The sequence below is a fragment of the Oncorhynchus clarkii genome, chromosome 32 (assembly GCF_045791955.1).
Source record: "Oncorhynchus clarkii lewisi isolate Uvic-CL-2024 chromosome 32, UVic_Ocla_1.0, whole genome shotgun sequence".
NCBI lineage: Eukaryota > Metazoa > Chordata > Actinopteri > Salmoniformes > Salmonidae > Oncorhynchus > Oncorhynchus clarkii.
In genome coordinates, this window is record NC_092178.1 from 36262445 (window position 1) to 36283506 (window position 21062).

The 21062-nt window shown below is 41.6% G+C and overlaps 1 protein-coding gene across 1 annotated transcript in view; it reads left to right on the plus strand.

The window, feature by feature from the left end:
• LOC139391771 (superkiller complex protein 2-like) overlaps positions 1–20775 on the plus strand; it is a 33685-nt gene extending 12910 nt beyond the window's left edge. Inside the window, exons 16-29 of the mRNA XM_071139311.1 lie at positions 8–220; positions 448–558; positions 720–831; positions 2391–2509; positions 4902–5033; positions 5545–5682; positions 5906–6010; positions 6133–6268; positions 8215–8341; positions 8677–8887; positions 13502–13612; positions 16940–17158; positions 18931–19071; positions 20131–20775. Coding sequence (XP_070995412.1) covers positions 8–220; positions 448–558; positions 720–831; positions 2391–2509; positions 4902–5033; positions 5545–5682; positions 5906–6010; positions 6133–6268; positions 8215–8341; positions 8677–8887; positions 13502–13612; positions 16940–17158; positions 18931–19071; positions 20131–20331 — 2076 coding nt within the window. The 3' untranslated portion in view covers positions 20332–20775. The remainder of the gene's footprint in view (positions 1–7; positions 221–447; positions 559–719; positions 832–2390; positions 2510–4901; positions 5034–5544; positions 5683–5905; positions 6011–6132; positions 6269–8214; positions 8342–8676; positions 8888–13501; positions 13613–16939; positions 17159–18930; positions 19072–20130) is intronic.
• The last annotated feature ends 287 nt before the right edge of the window (positions 20776–21062 follow it).

Genomic DNA, 21062 nt, shown 5'->3' on the forward strand with positions numbered 1-21062 from the left:
CCACCAGGACCGGGCAGTGTGGCTTTCCCTCCTCCACTTCCTGTCCCAGCGCCAGCAGACCCCCGTGGTGGCGTTCACCTTCTCCAGAACGCGCTGCGACGACAACGCCCGCTCTCTAGCCTCCATGGACCTCACCAGCTCAGTGGAGAAGAGCGAGATCCACTCCTTTTTCCAGAAGAGCCTGAGACGCCTCAGGGGAGGGGACCGCCAGTTGCCCCAGGTAGGGTGCAATCTGGCTGGGGCCTGTTGTCTGGGAGAACTAAGATCTGCTTATCATGTTCTATTTTTCCTTGGAAAATGTTTCATGCAACCATCAGCAATGCAGTGAAATCGGCTCACAGGACTGCAGAATTATTAATTCCATTTTATAGCCAATTGTAGCACGTAGATTGAACTTTTGGACATATAACCTAGGAATTGTTGTTACCAACTCCTCCTATGTTGTAGATCCTGTTGATAAGGGACCTACTGAAGAGGGGTATCGGTGTGCATCACAGTGGCATCCTGCCAATCATGAAGGAGGTCATTGAGATGCTGTTCTCGCGCGGGCTAGTAAAGGTGAATCTTATTGGTCCGTTTTTGTATCAGTGTGACGATTTGTCAATATCTTGAAATGACATGTCTGATTACTAGTCCCAACTTACATCCTCTACCTATGTCATCAACTCAAAATGTATTTAAAGTCTTAACACACTTTACAATAAATGTGTCTCCCTCAGGTTCTGTTTGCCACTGAGACGTTTGCTATGGGAGTGAACATGCCTGCGAGGACAGTGGTGTTTGACAGCATACGGAAACACGATGGCACCGGCTTCAGAAACCTTCTGCCTGGTACGCTCTCTTCCCTCCTCACACGTTTATATACACAACATTAAGGGTGTAATTGTACACGTATTAGTACCGAACCATTCAGTACGGGGACCTCTATTCGGTCTACACTGTAAACCCGGAATAGAAATATAATACAAATAAACCCACTAGGCCTATAGGCTATGCCTACGCTGCTTTCTAAGTCTCTTGAGTTTTTAAAATTTATTTCACCTTTATTTAACCAGGTAGGTGGTAACTAAAGCAACTTCAGCCTATGTGCAAGTTGCAATCAAAAATCCAAATCTTAATTTGCCGCATTGTAAACGGTCCTTTCGCGAGGGGCAGCCGGGATCTAGTTCTTTACAATGGCGAGTGGTGGGGTCGATTAACCAGGAGGATTCTTCTCCATCGTTAAAATGTTTGCGAACATTTTGGCTTCCCAGTAGATTACAGTGGCGATGGACAGAGAGAGTATGTCTCCACTGCTCAACGAGAATAACCTGTGCAGCTGCCAACACCTCAAACATGTTGACACATTTACGCCAACATCACCCCAGTATTCCTACCACCGGAACAGGTGAGAAACACAAATAGAACAGCACAGCTTTGTCTCCCCTCTGCATTCAAGCAGCCCTTCGCGGCTGAAATTAAAAGAGCGATAGGTAACATTATGTTTATAGCCATGGATATGCGCCCATTGTCGGTGTTTGAGAAGAATAGGGAGGTTCAGCACCTTGTGAAAGTGCTCGAGCCACGTTACGAACTTCTCACAACCATTTCAGCAAACCGGTAGTACCACCTCTAAATAAGCAAGCTAAAGTTGTCAATGAAGTTGCCAATACACCCTGTGTTGCGCTTACTACAGATGGATGGACGTCCAGGTCTACAGAGAGCTACTTAACAGTAACAGCCCATCACATTTCTGCGGAACGGGGAATGAGAATTACCGTGCTACAGACACGCCCCCTTTACGAGTCACACAAGTGCGCATATTTTTCTCTTTTTTAGAAAACATTATAGCATAGGCCAATGCAATGTTTTACATATTGATTTCACACAGATATTGCACTTTATTCTAGCATTGTTGTTGTTGAGTAATCTTGTGTTTATCATTTAAGAAAATATAAAGTGTTGGTATTCAAAAATCAACTTCTTTTTCCTGCTGTACCGAAATCGAACCATGACTGCAATACCTACCAAACCATGGGTTTGGTGAACCGTTACAACCCTACATAACATCCTTTTCATTCTCTCTCTCGCTCTCTCTGGCAGTCTGACTTTTTCTGTCTGTGTCTGTTTCTCTGCCTGCCTCTGTCGGTCTGATAGAAAAGCGGAGCATGATGCTTACAGGCAGTATTTTAATCTGATGTCACTTCAATCTCTCTCTCGCTTTCTCTCTAATATTTGAGTGGAAAGGAGAAAATAGAATGGATGTTTTTCTACATGTTTAAGAGCTCTTAGTTCCGTATGACTAACCTCTTTGCCTCTGTCGCTCTCTCTCTCTCTCTTTCTGTCGTTCTTTCTCTCTCGCTCTGTCTCTCTCTCTCTCTCTTTCTTCTCGCTCTCTCTCTCTCTCTCAGGTGAGTATATCCAGATGGCTGGTAGAGCGGGTAGGAGAGGTCTGGACGCCACAGGCACTGTCATCATCCTCTGCAAGTCAGGGGTACATGACATGGGGGACCTAAATGTCATGATGCTGGTAAGGCTTCCATCAGAATGTACTGTCTTCTTCCATTCAATGTCACTACATCGGTGGACCACTGGTGGTCTGTGGTAAAAAAATAAAAAAAAATGTATTTTTGTGATGAACTTTATATATATTTTTTTTGGTTGACAGGCCAAACCAAAACAAACAGACATTAAACACATACACATGTAACCTCCCCCCATCCCCCTCCCCTTCCCACCTGCATATATCAAAGTACTGATTTTAAACTGTTGAGTGTTGTAGTCCACATGCTAATATTTTCAGATTTTGCACCATGCGGTCGAGAGATTGACAGTTTAAAGTTGTGCGATGTCCATGAATGAGGAAATCCGTTGCTGATGTGGCAGAATGTGTGGGACTTGCCATCGTAATGCAACCATTCTCTTGGCTGCTGTTAAGCCGGCAAGCCAAATCCTTCTTTGCCTGTATGTTAGGTTCAGTGAAGTCATCATTAAGCAGTAGCACATTGGGAAGACTGGGGATGGATTTAGACAAAATTCTTGATAATGATGAAGCCAACAGATTTGCCAAAAGGAAAGAACCTCTGGGAACTCCCAGACCATATGAGTGAAGGTGCCAGGACTCGTACCATGGGGGAAGAGCATACAGACGGGGGTTGAATTTATGTTCATCTGAAAAAGAGTCTCTTAACTCGTATGCCAAATGGTAGTGGGTAATTTGGTGATTTGTGTTTCTTGATGAGAATGTTCATGTTTTACCTGACTGTACTCCAGTCTTAGTTCTGTTTTGAATTGATTGGCGATATGTTGCTTTGAATAGGAATATATAGCATTTGGTGAACACTATGCCCTAACTTACCCTTGCTGTTAATATAAGATACTTGATCTGAACCCCCAGAGTACTCTGTAAGCACACAGAGCAGAAGGACGCGGCACATAAAAGATACAATTTAAGAACCTGGCAGATCGTATTTATTTTTCAGGTCTATTTTTATTTTATTTTTTAATAGGTAAGGGGATGCCTAGTCACTTGTACAACTGAATGCATTCAACTGAAATCGCTCTTCCGTATTTAACCCAACCCCTCTGAATAAGAGAGGCTGCCTTAATCGAAGTCCACGTGATCGGTGCCCTGGGAGCAGTTGTTGCTGAGGTTTAACTGCCTTGTTCAAGGGCTGAACAGCCCATTTTTCCACCTTGCTGGCTTAGGGATTCGTGACTGTTCGATTACTGGCCCAATACCCTTCTTAAACGCTAGGCTACCTGCCACAGTTGGGAGTATTAATGATTGTTTACTTTTCGCAATACAAATTGTTTAATAAACATCCATCTGTAATAATAGGCCTTTAATCTCTTACATTCACATATCAAATTGATTTTACATTTTGACCGCAAAAATATTTTATGTAAAAAATAAATAAAAAATCTGCAACATTTGACAGTGGTCCCCCGCAAATAAACATTTTGGGAATCGCTGCACTGCTTCAGTCACTTCGTTTATACAAGGGTATTACTTGGCTTACATTTCCCAAGGGTGAGGGGATAGCTCATATAATTAAAAAGGGATTGCTATTCTACTAAGGATAATAAAAATCCCATATTTCGTATTTAAATCCAAAATCCCTCAACAGTTTCCATCTAGCTCGCCCTGTAAGTGCTCCTCCATTGTACAGAACATAGGCTACACACCAATTGGCATCCTATGCCCTATGTAGCGCACTACTTTTGACTGGGGCCCATAGGGAACTGGTCAAAAGTAGTGCCCTATGTAGGTTTTGGGAATAGGTTACCATTTGGGAAACAGCCATTCACTGCTCCTCTAGGTTTGCTGCACGCTAGCTTGTACAGTATAAACAAGTGCCTCATTAAACTGTCAAGGGGCTTATTTTAAACCAACCTCTTTAATGTGGGACTTTGGAGTGGACTATTTCCTTCCTGAATTGATCCTCCGGTTGCTAGATCAAGGAAATGGAAATCCTCTAAACTGTACTGTAGAAAACATGATTATATCTCCCTATCACCCTCTCGCTGCCAACTGCCATCGTGGATCAATTGTTGGATCAATCTTCGGATCAATTGTTTTAGCCTTATGATAACAGTCATTTGCTCGATAGCAGCGGTAACTAATCGCTAACTGTTACTGTACAACTATGGCCCAGAGTTTTTCCTGATCAAATCATCTGGAAAGAATGTAGGGCTCCCTATAACAGTTGTTTGCTTTGCTAAATGCTAACTGTAACTGTCTATATGATTTTAGAAATGCTCAACTTCATCCTCCGTACCTCCACCCTGTGTGATCTAGCACTAACCTTTCAATCAACATAGAAAAGTTCCTGCTCCATTACCTCCATTTCGTCTTCTTTCTAGTGTATACAACATAGTAGCGACATGAATTTGAATGACACTTCTTCTCTGCCGTCAAGGGGAAGCCCACAGTGTTGCAGTCCCAGTTCAGGCTGACCTACACCATGATCCTCAACCTGCTGCGTGTGGAGGCGCTCCGAGTCACCGACATGATGAGGAGGAGCTTCTCTGAGAGCCACAGAGACACACAGGTATTGTGCTACATTACCCACAAGCACTTGGGACAAAATTCTAGAGATAATGGATGACAGTTGAGGACTACCAGTTTTAAAAAAAAAAGTGACTACATTTATTTTTTTTTAAAACATTTTAAAATGGAGATCAGCTTCAATATTGCAGATGGATTGTGGCTTCCATCAATGTAATTGTCTGCATCAATCCCTCATATATTTTTTTGTAAATATATATAGAATATATAATTCGAGCTCCTTTATCAAAGGTCCATTCAGCTTTTGATGGCAGGAGTCAGAATAGGAATATTGTCCGTAATGTACATATTTGATATCACATCTATTTATGCTTATTGATGCTCCACATTCATTTACATTCCTTTAGATGTTCCTACATAAAGTCTCTCTCCAACCTGTATTTGTATGTATTTGTGTGTGTATATCAGAGGGGTTGGGCAAAAGCAGAAGACAAATTCCCAGCACATATGAACTAATAATCAAAGTATATCTTATATTGTTGTCCTTCTCTCAGGCCCATGAGCAGCAGATTGGTCAGTTGAAACAGACTCTGTCCTCTCTCCCTCCTCTGGACACGGAGGGTCAGCTGTCTGACCTACTGCCGTACTACTACACTGTCACTGAGCTACGCCTCACTGCTGAGGCGCTGCAGGTACACACACAACATACTGTAAAGGCACACACATGCACCAAGACACACACGTGCCCACAGACAGACACCTATGTATGACACACACTATCTTCAAACACTCAAGCTCAAACCACATCACAAAACAACTGAATATAATTGAATGTGCAAAAGTGTCATAATTATTATTGTTATTCTTTTTTAATCATCACTAAGGTTTGTTAATTGTCCATCTGTCATCTTTCAGTGTGCTGTTCTGGGGTCTGTGAATGGGTTGAAAGCTCTCTCCGTGGGACGAGTGGTAGTGGTCAACAACAAACAGCACTTCAACGCCCTCGGAGTCATCCTACAGGTGTTTGTCTGTCTGTGTGTGTGGGCTGCAACTTTCTTTAGGTGACAAAGGCATGTAATGCAGTTATCGTTCTCCTTTCTCACTCCTCCTCTCGTCCTTCCTTTCTTTCATTTCTCTCCCAGGTTTCCAGTGACTCAGTGAATCGTACGTTTATTGCTCTCATCATCTGTGAGAAAGGCAATGAGGAGGGAAAAGGGGACAGCCCCAACGGCAGTGCCTTCCCCCACCTCTACAACACTGCCCTCTTTACACCTGAAGGTCAGTTCATACACACACACACACACACACACACACACATACAACACTGCCCTCTTTACACCTGAAGGTCAGTTCATACACACACACATACACACACACACGGATTGATGCTCAATCTCCCCCTATTAGAGACAAACAGTACCAGTCAAATGTTTGGACACACTTACTCATTCCAGGGTTTTTCTTTATTTTTAAAAAACTATTTTCTACATAGTGAAGACCAAAAAAGTGTTAAACAAATCTAAATGTATTTTATATTTGAGTTTCTTCAAAGTAGCCACCCTTTGCCTTGATGACAGCTTTGCACAGTCTTGGAATTATCTCAACCAGCTTCATGAGGAATGCTTTTCCAACAGTCTTGAAGAAGTTCCCACATATGCTGAGCACTTGTTGGCTGCTTTTCCTTCACTCTGCAGTCCAACTCATTCACTATCTCAATTGGGTTGAGGTCGGGTGATTGTAGAGGCCAGGTCATCTGATGCAGCACTCCATCACTCTCCTTCTTGGTCAAATAGCCCTTACACAGCCTGGAGGTGTGTTGTGTCATTGTCCTGTTGAAAAATAAATTATAGTCCCACTAAGCCCAAACCAGATGGGATGGCATATCGTGGCAGAATACTGTTGTAGCCATGCTGGTTAAGTGTGCCTTGAATTCTAAATAAATCACGTACAGTGTCACCAGCAAAGCACCATCACAGGGCGGTAGGTAGCCTAGTGGTTAGAGCGTTGGGCTAGTAACCGAAAGGTAAAAATCTGTTGTTCTGCCCTTGAACAAGGCAGTTAACTCACTGTTCCCCGGTAGGCCGTCATTGTAAATAAGAATTTGTTTTTAACTGACTTGCCTAGTTAAATAACGGTGAAAAAAATATATCACACCTCCTCATTCTTCACAGTGGGAACCACACATGCGGAGATCATCCGTTCACCTACTCTGCGTCTCACATAATAGACATGGCGATTCGAACCAAAAATCTCACATTTCGACTCATCAGACCAAAGAACAGATTTCCTGATGTCCATTGCTCGTGTTTCTTAGCCTAAATCAAGTCTCTTCTTCTTATCGGTGTCCTAGCAGTGGTTTCTTTGCAGCAATTCGACCATGAAGGCCTGACTCACGCAGTCTCTTCTGAACAGTTGATGTTGAAATGTGTCTTACTTGAACTCTGTGAAGCATTTATTTGGGTTGCAATCTGAGGTGCAGTGAACTTCTCTTCTGCAGCAGAGGTAACTCTGGGCCTTCCTTTCCTGTGGCGGTCCTCAAGAGAGCCAGTTTCATCATAGCTCTTGAAGGTTTTTGCGACTGCACTTGAAGAAATGTTCAAAGTTCTTAACATTTTCCGTATTGACTGACCTTTATGTTTTAACGTAATGATGGACTGTCGTTTCTCTTTGCTTATTGAACTGTTCTTGCCATAATATGGACTTGGTCTTTTACCAAATAGGGCTGTCTTCTGTATACCACCCCTACCTTGTCACAGCACAACTGATTGGCTCAAACGCATTAAGAAGGAAAGAAATTCCACAAATGTACTTTTAATTCCAGGTGACTACCTCATGAAGCTGGTTGAGATAATGCCAAAAGTGTCTAAAGCTGTCATCAAGGCAAAGGGTGGCTACTTTGAATATATATATATTTTGATTTGTTTAACCTTTTCTTGTTTACTAGAGGATTCCTTATGTGTTATTTCATAGTTTTGATGTCCTGACTATTATTCTACAATGTAGAAATTAGTTAAAATAAATATAAACCCTTGAATGAGTAGGTGTGTCCAAACTTTTGACAGGTACTGTACACATTTACCAATAAAGACACACACCGCAGCCTAAACACACGCACGGCTATTTGAACACACACAGAAACATGCAAACACTAACTAACAAGTTCACATAAGCTTAAACTGAATAACCAATAACGATTGTGTGCGTTCTGTATGATCCGCTGATAGGTCCCTGCAGTCACACGGTCCAGAAGTTGAAGCTACAGGACGTCTCAGCCATCACAGTCAAGACCCTGAAGGTGATTCCTGACCGAATCATTGACAACTACAACAAGAGGCAGCAGCTGCGCTTCAGGTGTGTATGTTAGTATGTGTGTGTGACACTGTATGTGTGACACTGTATGTGTGTGCGCGCGCATTCATGCATTATTATGTAGCGTATACAGTATGTTTCAGCTTTTTTGCACATTATCGCTCCACTGAGCCAACACAACCATGTTTATCTAGGCAAATTAGGTGTTTATATATGTAATGTCATCATGACCACTCAAGTGTATCCATATACCATCTTCTTTCGAATAGCACTCTACATGTCATTGAATGCACAGAAAAAAGAGCCACCTCTCTTGAGTCTATTTTCATCTTTATCTCCTTCCTTCCATTTTTTCTCCCACGCTCCATTTCACACAGGCTTGATCCTCCGGGTCAAGCCATCTCCACGGCAACCCAGGAACTCCTGCGATTGGCGGAGGCCAACCCAGGCGGGGTGATGACCCTTGACCCAGTGAACGACTTCCAGCTGAAGAGTGTGGATGTGGTTGAGGGCACCATGAGGCTGCGTGTGCTGCAGGACAGCCTGAAAGACTTCAGCTGCATCCACTCACCCACCTTCTCAGAACAGGTGTGTGTGTGTGTGTGTGTGTGTGTGTGTGTGTGTGTGTGGTGTGTGGTGTGTGTGTGTGTGTGAGAATGACGTTTTATTTTTGTGTCAAATCACCAGTTGGCAACCCATCCCTAATGGGATTAATTGACATAAATAAACATAATTCACTGTGATAATTAATCTTGCGGTGTTCTCTGCAGTCCACATCGCAACAAAGAGTGAAAAAATGTAGATAAAAATCAATAGATAATAGTAAATAAGGTTATCCAAACAATAATTATATACCTAGAGCAGTAAAAATATATATATATATATACTGTACACACACATAGACAGTACCAGTCAAAAGTTTGGACACCCCTACTCATTCCAGGGTTTTTCTTTATTTTTAGTATTTTCTACATTGTAGAATAATAGTGAAGACATCAAAACAACGAAATAACACATGGAATCATGTAGTAACCAAAAAAGTGTTTAACAAATCAAAATATATTTTATGTTTGCCTTGATGACAGCTTTGCACACTCTTGGTATTCTCTCAACCAGAAACTAAATATTTGTATAATGTAATTATAGGTAGCCCTTTTTCTTTTATTCCAGGCTTTATCTAAATATTCCGCAAACAAAAATAAACAATGGACAAAAAACTATTTCACTTTCTCCTCATCGCTCAGCCACATAATGCCAGGGTATGTCTGTTGTGCTTTCTGGAATAAGAGCAAGTGTCTATCGTGGTAGCAAGAGCAAGAGGATAAAGTTAGTTTTATTCTCCATTTCTTTGAGGTCACAATAACAACATAGTCTTTCCTCTTCCATTTCACCACAATACCGACCTGTTTCAATACGCAGAGACAATATTCCTGGTCTGACCTGTTTCAATAAGCAGAGGCAATATCCCTGATCTTACCTGTGCACATAGTGATCTCTTGCTTTTAGGTAGGTTATACATAATATATCTCTCACACACAAATTCACCCTTAATCAAACAAAAGGTTCTCAGTTTGGGTTTGTGATTAATCTCCTCCACCCATTTTTTTCCCATATTGCATCAGCAGTTAATTAATAACATCTATGTCTCCCTTAATTTGGTTTTCATACAGATGTTCACAGTCAGACTGTTTGTTTATATATACTATATATATATATAGTATTTATTTTTTCATTATTATTAACCCCTCCACCACCCCCCTCTTTGAAGGACAAATATCTTTTAGTTTTTTTACAGCTTTTTTGCTCCATATACATTTACATATACATTTTACATAATACATTACTAAACATAAGCTCTTTAATCCCGCCACTCTCAGCCCAACACACCTATCACCATAGACCTCAGCTCTTTAATCCCACCCCTAGGCCACTCTCAGCCCACCCCACCTATCACCATAGACCTCAGCTCTTTAATCCCACCCCTAGGCCACTCTCAGCCCATCCCACCTATCACCATAGACCATCCTCGTTTGGTTTCCATGTGCTATATAGTTTTCAATTGGGATGTTTTGCATAATTTTTTTACCTTTCTAATCGAATAGTATCCACAGATTCTGAGCTAAAAATGAAAACCTTTCCTACGAGTATTATTATATTATTTATTGACTGACTATGGCTTTTCAAAATGCCCAACACTGCTGTTTGTGTGATTTTTTTCAAATGTATTTATTTTTAACCATTCCTGAACCTGTGACCAGAAACAAACTACATAGGGTCAATACCAACAAACAAAAAATCTGTAGATTCTGTCTCTTTGCAGCAAAATCTACAGAGCTGAGATTGTTGTATGTCCCATATATATAGCATTCTGTTGGTAGCAAGAATTGTATATAATAATTTAAATAGAAAAACTCGTAGTGTTGAATCAAGTGTAGTTTTTTGTACCAGTTCATAAACCATGTGCCATGGAATTGGTACATTGAAAATCTCTTCACATTTAATTTGCAACCTGTATGGCGCAGCTGTCAACATTTTTGTCCTCAAATGAAACTGGTATATTTTTCTATTTATGCCATTTCCTTTCAGGCAATTTGTGTTTTTAGTATATGACAGGCAAACAAGTTCCCTACCTTCTCCCTTTTCCACTTCCACCTCCATTTGTGTGGTAGTGCTGCAATCAGTTGGTAGTAAATTTGGATTGAGCAGATATTCCCATATATTTTTGATAACTACATATGTGACATCTCCATTTCTATTCATAATATCATTAATAAATATATATATATTTTTAAATGTTTAAATCTCCGTAAAGCCTGGGATCTAACTGTAGTGAATGTTCAAGCACTGCGATGCAGTGCCTTAGACTTCTGCGCCACTCGGGAGGCCCTGTAAAATATTTCTGATTATTGTACAGCCCGAGAAGATATGGCTCTATACAGACTCTGGATTTACGAAAACCGTGCGCGTGTGTCCCTTCCAAACGCTGTCCTGACATTGCAGTAATGATGTTTGAGCACTCATATAATGAACAGAGACAGGTCTGACAGACTGTCTTCACACACCTGCGTCCTCCTCTGTCTGCCTCTTTTACCCTCCATCTTTTCCACTTCATTCTCTCTCCCTTCTGTCTTTGTTTTAATCTATAGCCCAGTTCCCGTATTAACAAAGGGTCTCAGAGTGTAATTATGTTGATATAGGATCCCTTCATGAATTTGATTACATGGACAGGGTGGACCTGATTCTATACCAACACTCCTACTCTGAGACTCTTTCTGAGTACAAGCCCTGGTCTCTTTCTATACTGATTTCTCATAGTAATTACATCAGCCTGTACTTTATTTGGGCCTGCACTAAGCATTGTAAAACCTAGCCTTGTTAGATATTTCCCCCCCTTGTTCAGTGGCCAACTCAGTGGCATTGTGGTTAGTGTCAGCCCTGAGATTAGAAGGTTGGGAGTTCGATCCCCAGCCGAGTCATAACAAAGACAGTAAAAATGCAATCCGTTGCGTCTCTGCTTGGCACTCAGCATTAAGGAGATCGATTGCAGGGTAAGGCCACGCGATAGAGTAGCAAAGTACCTGTACATTAAGCTGCATCACGCTACGGAACCAGAAGATTGGCTCCTGCTCCTATGAGCCGTTCTGGCTCGCACAAGCCAAGGCTCGTGCATGTCTACTGCCTTGTTCCAGGATAAGGATGAGATGAGAACAGCAGAGCAGGGAGTTCTATAATTACCTGTGTAGGCAGTGCAGAGTCACACATCACCACTGTCTGTCTCACTGAGGCGATACATTAGGACTGTATATCATTAGAGCCATCGCTCAGTCAGGCAGTAGCCTATGTGCTACTTCTGCTGGACTCTAATTTCTTCAGGAGATAGCGATAGTGTGTGTGAGCTATCTTCCCTCTTTAATGGCATGCAGTGTCCTCCTGTCTTTGTCACATATACATGACTTGTTAAACAAAATCTTTCTCTAAACAATTGTATCAGTATACAATATAATTAGTTGATTATCTGTAGTATACAATATAGCTCAGTATTTGTAATATTTATTTTATACAGTCTTTGTTGCTCATCTTTATCAAAGGGTCCAATAATTGAAGTGCATTCGGAAAGTATTTAGACCCCTTGACTTTTACATTTGTTTTTGTTACGTTACAGCCTTATTCTAAAATGTATTAAATTGCTTTTTTCCCTCATCAATCTACACACAATCCCCCATTTTGACAAAGCAAATTTTTTGCAAATGTGTATAAAAAAACAACACACATTTATCACATTTACATAAATATTCAGACCCTTTACTCAGTACTTTGTTGAAGCACTTTTGGCAGCGATTACAACCTTGAGTCTTCTTGGGTATGATGCTACAAGCTTAGCACACCTGTATTTGGGGAGTTTCTCCCATTCTTCTCTGCAGATCCGCTCAAGCTCTGTCAGGTTGGATGGGGAACGTCGCTGCACAGCTATTTTCAGGTCGCTCCAGAGGTATTAGATCTCTCTGTACTTTTCTCCGTTCATCTTTCCCTCGACCCTGACTAGTCTCCCAGTCCCTCAGTCCCTGCGGCTGAAAAACATCCCCACAGCATGATGCAATTCCTTTGACCTCATGGCTTGGTTTTTGCTCTGACATCTGTCAACTGTGCGACCTTATAGACAGGTGTGAGCCTTTCCAAATCATGTTCAATCAATTTAATTTACCCCAGGTGGACTCCAATCAAGTTGCAGAAACATCTCAAGGATGATCAATGGAAACAGAATGCACCTGAGCTCAATTCCGAGTCTCATAGCAAAGGGTCTGAATACTTATGTAAATAAGGTATTTTTGTTTTTTATAAATTTGCTAAAATTTCGAAAAACCTGTTTTCGCTTTGTCATTATGGGGTATTGTGTGTAGATTGATGAGGAAATAAATACATTTGATCCATTTTCGGATAAACCTGTAACGTAACAAAATTAAGAAAAAGTCAAGGAATACTTTTCAGAATTCAAAATATGTGCGAGTGATAGCCTACATCCATGTACAACCTTGCCTCTACGGTAAATGTATTGTAAATGAGGTGAAATTGCTGTACAATCTATGCGATCAAATGGTTGCACTAATATAGGAAGTCATTCTACATACCTTTTCTATTACTGTTCAGAGTGCATAGATAAAGTGATTGTCTATAATAGCCATGTTGACCTCTTTCTTCTGTCAGTTTCTGCGGGTGCAGGAGAGAATGAGTGTTCAGGAGGAGCTGGACAAACTGCTCTTCCTCATCTCAGACCAGTCCCTGTCTCTACTGCCAGAGTACCACCAGAGAATCAAGGTATGTCTGACTCCCGTTATCTTATTGCACATGTCATATTAAACTCACAACTTTTCATAGTGTAGCTTTCTTCCAAGGTTCCTACCTTCTAGGGAGTTTTTCCTTGCCTCTGCATTGCTTGTTCTTTGGGGTTTTAGGCCGGGTATCTGTAAAGCACTTTTTTTTAATTTTTTTACAACTGCTGATGTAAAATAACATTTGATTTAACTAGTTCATACACATGCAGGCCTCTAAATAAATAAAACAATTGTTGGTAGCACTGGTGTGCCCAACTATAAAAAGTTAGGAGCACATAACAAAATTGATTTAAGGTTAAAGCATATTTATTCTTGCTACTTCTGAAGCACGTTGTGCTCTAGAAACTAACATGTAACCCGGTAAATACATTTGTTTATTATAAAAAGCTAAAATGTTGATGCAAATACCTTTCATTGAAATGAGTCATTTGTGGAATATTAGGTTTCTACATTATGTAAAAGCACTATTTTCCTATTGAGATGAATTGCTTTAAATTGTACACTGTTTCTTTAAGAGCGTCTAGTTTATGATGACAACATTGCAAGAGATCTGTCATTCATTTATTGTTATGATCATTGATCTACTGAAGAACATATCCCTTTTCTTTCTGTGCCCCCAAATGTTTGGATATACTGGTAAAGTTACCAGGTTGTTAGTTAGCTAGCTAGCTGGACAGATATACTGGTAAAGTTACCAGGTTGTTAGCTAGCTAGCTGGACAGATATACTGGTAAAGTTACCAGGTTGTTAGCTAGCTAGCTGGACAGATATACTGGTAAAGTTACCAGGTTGTTAGCTAGCTAGCTGGACAGATATACTGGTAAAGTTACCAGGTTGTTAGCTAGCTAGCTGGACAGATATACTGGTAAAGCTACCAGGTTGTTAGCTAGCTAGCTGGACAAGGTGTAAAACAAAATGGTTAATGTTCCGCGAATAGTTTTAGAGCCATTCGCAATATGGTTTATGAATATAAAACGCAGGCCCCCTCGACAGGAAGAAAAAAATGTCTCTTCGTTCATTAGTGCTTAAAAATGGACCTTCAACCAATCACTAACGTAAAGCCTACACATTTGCCTGCCATTATGTCAGATCATGACGTTGAGTTCAGATACATTTTTACCTGACCAAATTAAAATGTTTTTTTTACGCACTGCAAAAATGTGTGTGAACCAAAAAGAGGCTCTTTCCTCACTATCTATTGTTCATGTAGTGAGGAATTACTATCTTCAGCAGTGGAGGCTCCTCAGAGGAGGAAGGGGAGGACCATCCTCCTCAGTGAATTTCATAAGTAAAAATACTAGAGGTCGACCGATTGTGATTTTTCAACGCCGATACCGATTTATTGGAGGACCAAAAAAAGCCGATACTGATTAATCTGTCAATTTAAAAAAATATATATATATGTATATATATTTGTAATAATGACAATTACAACATTACTGGATGAACACTTTTATTTTAACTTAATATAAGACATAAATAAAAATCTATTTAGTCTCAAATAAATAATTAAACATGTTCAATTTGGTTTAAATAATGCAAAAACACAGTGTTGGAGGAGAAAGTATAAGTGCAATATGTGCCATGTAAAAAAGATAACGTTTAAGTTCCTTGCTCAGAACATGAGAACATATGAAAGCTGGTGGTTCCTTTTAACATGAGTCTTCAATATTCCCAGTTAAGAAGTTTTAGGTTGTAGTTATTATAGGAATTATAGGACTATTTCTCTCTATACCATTTGTATTTCATATACCTTTGACTATTCAATGTTCTTATAGGCACTATAGTATTGCCAGCCTAATCTCGGGAGTAGATAGGCTTGAAGTCATAAACAGCGCTGTGCTTCAAGCATTGCAAATAGATGCTGGCAAACGCAGGAAAGTGCTGTCTCAATGAATGCTTACGAGCCTGCTGCTACCTACCACGACTCAGTCAGACTGCTCTATCAAATCATAGACTTAATTATAATATAATACACACACAGCTTTAGGTCATTAATATGGTCAAATCCGGAAACTATCATTTCGAAAAAAAAAACGTTTATTCTTTCAGTGAAATACGGAACCATATAAGTTTAAATATTGCTGTTATATTGCACAACCTTCAATGTTATATCATAATTATGTACAATTCTGGCAAATTAATTACGGTCTTTGTTAGGAAGAAATGGTCTTCACACAGTTCTCAACGAGCCAGGCGGCCCAAACTGCTGCATATACCCCAACTCTGCTTGCACAGAACGCAAGAGAAGTGACACATTCTCCCTAGTTAATATTGCATGTTAACATGAATTTCTTTTAAATATGCAGGTTTAAAAAATATATACTTGTGTACTGATTTTAAGAAAGGCATTGATGTTTATGGTTAGGTACATTGGTGCAACGACAGTGCTTTTTTCGTGAATGCGCTTGTTAAATCATCACCCGTTCGTTGATGTAGGCTTTGATTCAATGATAAATTAATGCAGGACATGCTAGTTAAACTAGTAATATCATCAACCATGTGTAGTTAACTAGTGATTATGTTAAGATTGATTTGTTTTTTATAAGATACGTTTAATGCTAGCTAGCAACTTACCTTGGCTCCTTGCTGCACTCGCGTAACAGGTGGTCAGCCTGCCACGCAGTCTCCTCATGGAGTCCAATGTATCGGCCATAATCGGCGTCCCAAAATTTGAATTTGTTCAATAAAAACTCCCAAACTTAAGCTTAAGTATGGCACCCCTCATGCCTCTATTGTAACCAATGATTAATAATATAACTAATGATTAATAATGTTTAAAGCTCAGAAATCCAAACCTATCAGCGGTTTTGAATGTGTCACTGTTTGTCAACTTGATTACTCTAATTTTCCTCAGCACATGTGCACCTACGTTGTAAACTTTCATTCATAGGCTAGGTTGTAGAAACCTCATGATGGGTATTCGGAAAATTTGAGTATCATGTAATACCCTAAACCTATCGATGTTACATTGAGTTGGGTGAATGGAATATGAGTGACAGTCATCCAATAAGCTGTAATAGAAATAAGGCCATGCTCCTAATTGTTTTTATCATCCTCATTTTAAACGGTAGTGTCCGCCACTGGTCTTCAGAGATGTTTTATAACTTATCTGCATATAATTGTTGTCTGGGGCTCAAAAATCAGTAGTAGCAGTATGCAAATCAGGGAGCCATATAAACAACATTTTCACTGATGGGATTCGTTTCCCAACGTTCACCAAAAATATGTTTAAATAGAGCCTTTAGTATGCGAACGAACCATCATGTGTAACACCAGTGTAAAAAAAGGCATTATCCCCCATCCCCAGGTGCTCCAATCCCTGCAGTACGTGGACAGTAGTGGTGCGGTGCAGCTGAAGGGCAGGGTGGCCAGCCAGATCAGTAGCCATGAGCTGCTTCTCACAGAGCTACTGTTTGAGAACGCCCTGAGCCCCCTGGCCCCTGAGGAGAGCGCCGCCCTACTGTCCTGTCTGGTCTTTCAACAGAAGACCCAGGTGGAGCCTCACATAACCAACACACTGAAGGAGGTATGGGGACTCGGGGCAGGTGGGAGGGTTGGGGGAGAGGGGTGGGGGGATGAGAGTGTGTGAGAATCTCAATTGCATTTCCTTGATTCTTTGGGTCCTCTCTTCTTGCCTCTTTCTCAAAACCCATTGGATGACAAGGTCAGAGGTCCCTCCCCTCTGACCTTGTCATCCAATGGGTTTTAAGAAGGAGGCGAGGAGAGAGGATGCAAGGAATCAAGGAAATGCAATTGAGATTCTCCCTGTGTGTGCTGCGGTGGTAGAATGTGCTTTGTTGATGTCTACTTGGGAAGAGTTGAGGTTACACTTTTGTGTGTTTGTCTGTCCCCTATGTGTTATAGTTGTGAAGGTTGTGCAACAACCTCAACGGGTCATTAGATGTAAACAGGATTTGTGACATACATACAATACATACATTTGTTCTTCTAACTATACATTTCAATGTGTCATCTTTAATGTACATGGATGGATATGTTGTCTTCTGGGCTGTAGTAGTACAAGCCTGGCCGCCCCACTGGTCCTCTCTCTCTCTCTCTCTCTCACACACACACACACACACACACACACACACACACACACACAGACAGTGGCATGAGCTCAGGCTAGACTTCACGGCTGCCTTACCCCGCAGCAAGAGCACCACACCTGACACACACACACACAGCCATGTCAGTGTGTGTTGTCAAGCAGCCCAGCTACATGGAAGTGCTCTAAAGAGGGCTGAATTAGTGATGACCAAGGCGAGAGCCTTGTCTGGAGTGGTTTATAGGGGTGCCATCCAGGGGCAAGCAGCACTGAACAGTGAACACTGACAGGGAACACATTCACCCAACACTGGTGACAGGGCTCCGAGTGGGGTTGCTGATGACCTGCAGCATAACACTCCGGAACTTTGGCGACTACTAAGTTGTTTTTTTTTAAACCTCCCGCTTTGAGCTGGATGTGTCAGTGTGTAGTTCATACATGCATAATCTATGTGTATAATGACTGTCTTACCTCAATTAGCCACGAAATTCCTAGATTTTCTAGAAGCTGTGCTGCCCCAATTTCCCTACATTTTCCCCCACGTGGGCCAGCCCCCAAGCAATTCGAGTTCAACCAATGAGCTTCAGCCCCTCACTATATGAGTGACAGCTAGCGAGACGGTCAAACAGCAGAGAGAGAAGAGAGCAATGACGTGCACTTATCTGCACATATGTGACAGTGCCATGTTTCGGGGACCACTTTTGGCTCGTGATCGCTACTTTTACAAACGACTGGCTAAAAAGTATACACAAGTACCGTAACATCCCTTTAACAGAGAGGAGGCTGAGGTTGGAGTGGGCAAAGTAGGGTAGATGTGATTGGGAAGTGTTGTGTTTAAGTGCTCCCTGTATGACTAATCTGTGTGTCTGCATTTTGTGTCTGTCCCTGCTTTCTTTCTCAATCTCAACTCTTCTCTTTCCTTGTATTACCCCACATTCTTCTGCCACCCTTTCATTACTACTACATCATTTCTCTCTCTCTCTCTCTCTCTCGCTCTCTCTCTCTCTCTCTCTCTCTCTCTCTCTCTCTCCCCTCTCTCTCTCTCTCTCTCTCTCTCTCTCTCTCTCTCTCTCTCTCTCTCTCTCTCTCTCTCCCCTCTCTCTCTCACTTCTCTTTGCCCTTCTCTTTGCCCTTCTCTTTACATTACCCCACTCTATGTCCCCTGTCCATTACTTTCTTCTTTTGTCCCATCTCTCCCTCCCTCCCTCCCGCTCTCCCTCCCTCCCGCTCTCCTTTCCTCTCTCCCACAGGGTATTGAGAGAGTGCTGGCGGTGGCCCAGCGTATTGGGGAGCTGCAGAGGGACTGTGGGATAACCCAGACAGCGGAAGAATATGTGGGCCAGTTCAAGTTTGGCCTGACCGAGGTGGCCTACTGCTGGGCCAGAGGCATGGTGAGCGGCGTACACTATCTCTAAAATGCTGCACTTCTTGATTGACCTCGTTTCAGTCAAGACACTCGTGAACACTTTCCCGCACACAGAATAAACACTTATTTTTTTTTTATCTTCAAGTTCAAGTGCTTTGTACTCCAGAACTAGGCTTAGTCTGGTTTGTGGAAACTGTCCCCTCAAAGTTATGAAAGCACTGTACTAAACTATTCTGCAGCTTTTCCCAAACTAGGGGTGGTGACCACGTGTGGGGTCGTGAGAGAGAACTCTGAAATAAAACATTTTAAAAATCACGCTTGGTTCATAGAACCCGGGATTAATGTCAGTAACCTCCGGTAGCCACTAGACGAGGTTGTAATAAACAGAGCGGTTTCTGTTTTCTTCCTGCAAATGTGACTATCTTTTGAACGGTTTAAGCAACAAAATATCACAACACTATCACTGAAAGATAAGACTCTCAGGAATGTGTCTTCTGTTTACCTCTACTCTGCCCACTAGCCTCGTTAGAACAGAGTGGACAAGACCAGGCACGCAATCAGACTGGGGGGGGAAATAACATAATCAATGCTTATGTTATTTTCTACCTAGAAGATCATGCAAAATTATTGCCTGATGACCTTCTGAATTTCCCAGTAAGTTTCTGATGCAGTTCAGTCACTTTAAACCATACTTCCTTCAGATAGAAATACTGTCAAAAGTACTGTCAGACTGATTTGTAATAGGCTGTCATAGCCCCATTTGAAAAAGTGAACATTGACTGTTGGTTACATCACTTCTTTTAACATGGTGGGGTCTGGGATTTATTTTTTATTTTTTTCAAAATGGGGTCGCGGGCCAAAAAAGTATGGGGACACATGTTATACTGTATCTAAAGTTGAAACGAACTGATATCCCTACTTCCTGTCCCAGCCTGTACTTTATTTTATTTAACCTTTTATTTCATCAGGAACGTCTCATTGAGACACAGTCTCTTTTACAGGGGACATCAAGAAGGCAACAGTCCTGTACTGAACTCACTCTGTCTATACAAACGGCTGTTCCCTCTCCTATTTCCTGTCCCAGCCATTTGCAGAGATTGCCCAGTTAACAGACGTCCAGGAGGGCACGGTGGTGCGCTGCGTCCAGAGACTAGACGAGGTGCTGAAGGAGGTGCGCCAGGCAGCCCGCATTGTGGGAGACTCGGTCCTGGGCAGCAAGATGGAGAAGGCCTCCCTGGCCATCCGCAGAGACATCGTGTTCACTGCCTCGCTCTACACACACTGAGATGGGGAGGGGAGAGAAGGAGGGAGAGCGAGGGTGTAGATAGTGTTTGTATAGTACTGGAGGTGAAAGTGTGCCAGTGGAGCGAGGGAAGAAAGAAGGGAGTGGAGAGTTAGAGAGGGAGAGTCGGTGTTTGTTACTGTATAGGTGAGAGAGTGGGGTGTCTTAGCCAAGTCCCAAGCTCAGTCAGTGTGTGTGCTTATGGTGAAAGAGAGGGTGAGTGTGTAAGGAAGGGATCAGTCGGTGCGCTTGTGATGAAAGTGAGGGTGTGTGTGTGTGAGGCAGTGAGTGAGTATGTATGGACATACTATTGTTTACATGAGTCCTGATGAGATTCCTGGACATGGAAAGGGAATGCGCTTTAAACAAATCAGACCAAAGTAGCAATGATATGAATTAAATGGTTTGTGATGTATTGCACAGTAATAAAATCAACTGTAGACTGTACCAATTGACTGTTTATTTTATCCCCCCAAGGTCTTCTGTGATGTCTCAGTGTCTGTATGCATGAGTCTACCATTGGTTTAAATGATGACACTGTGAACTACTGCTCTTGCTGTGTACTGTAGGAACAACAATCGGTGCATATCCTATTTGATAAAATACAGTAAAACATAATCATCTAACCCTGATCAAAATTAGCATCAGTTCTAGAGTCATGCCCATGTCCAGCAAAAGCGTTGCATGTCATGACAGCAAGATGATTCTCCAGCATCCACGAGGATAAAGAGTGA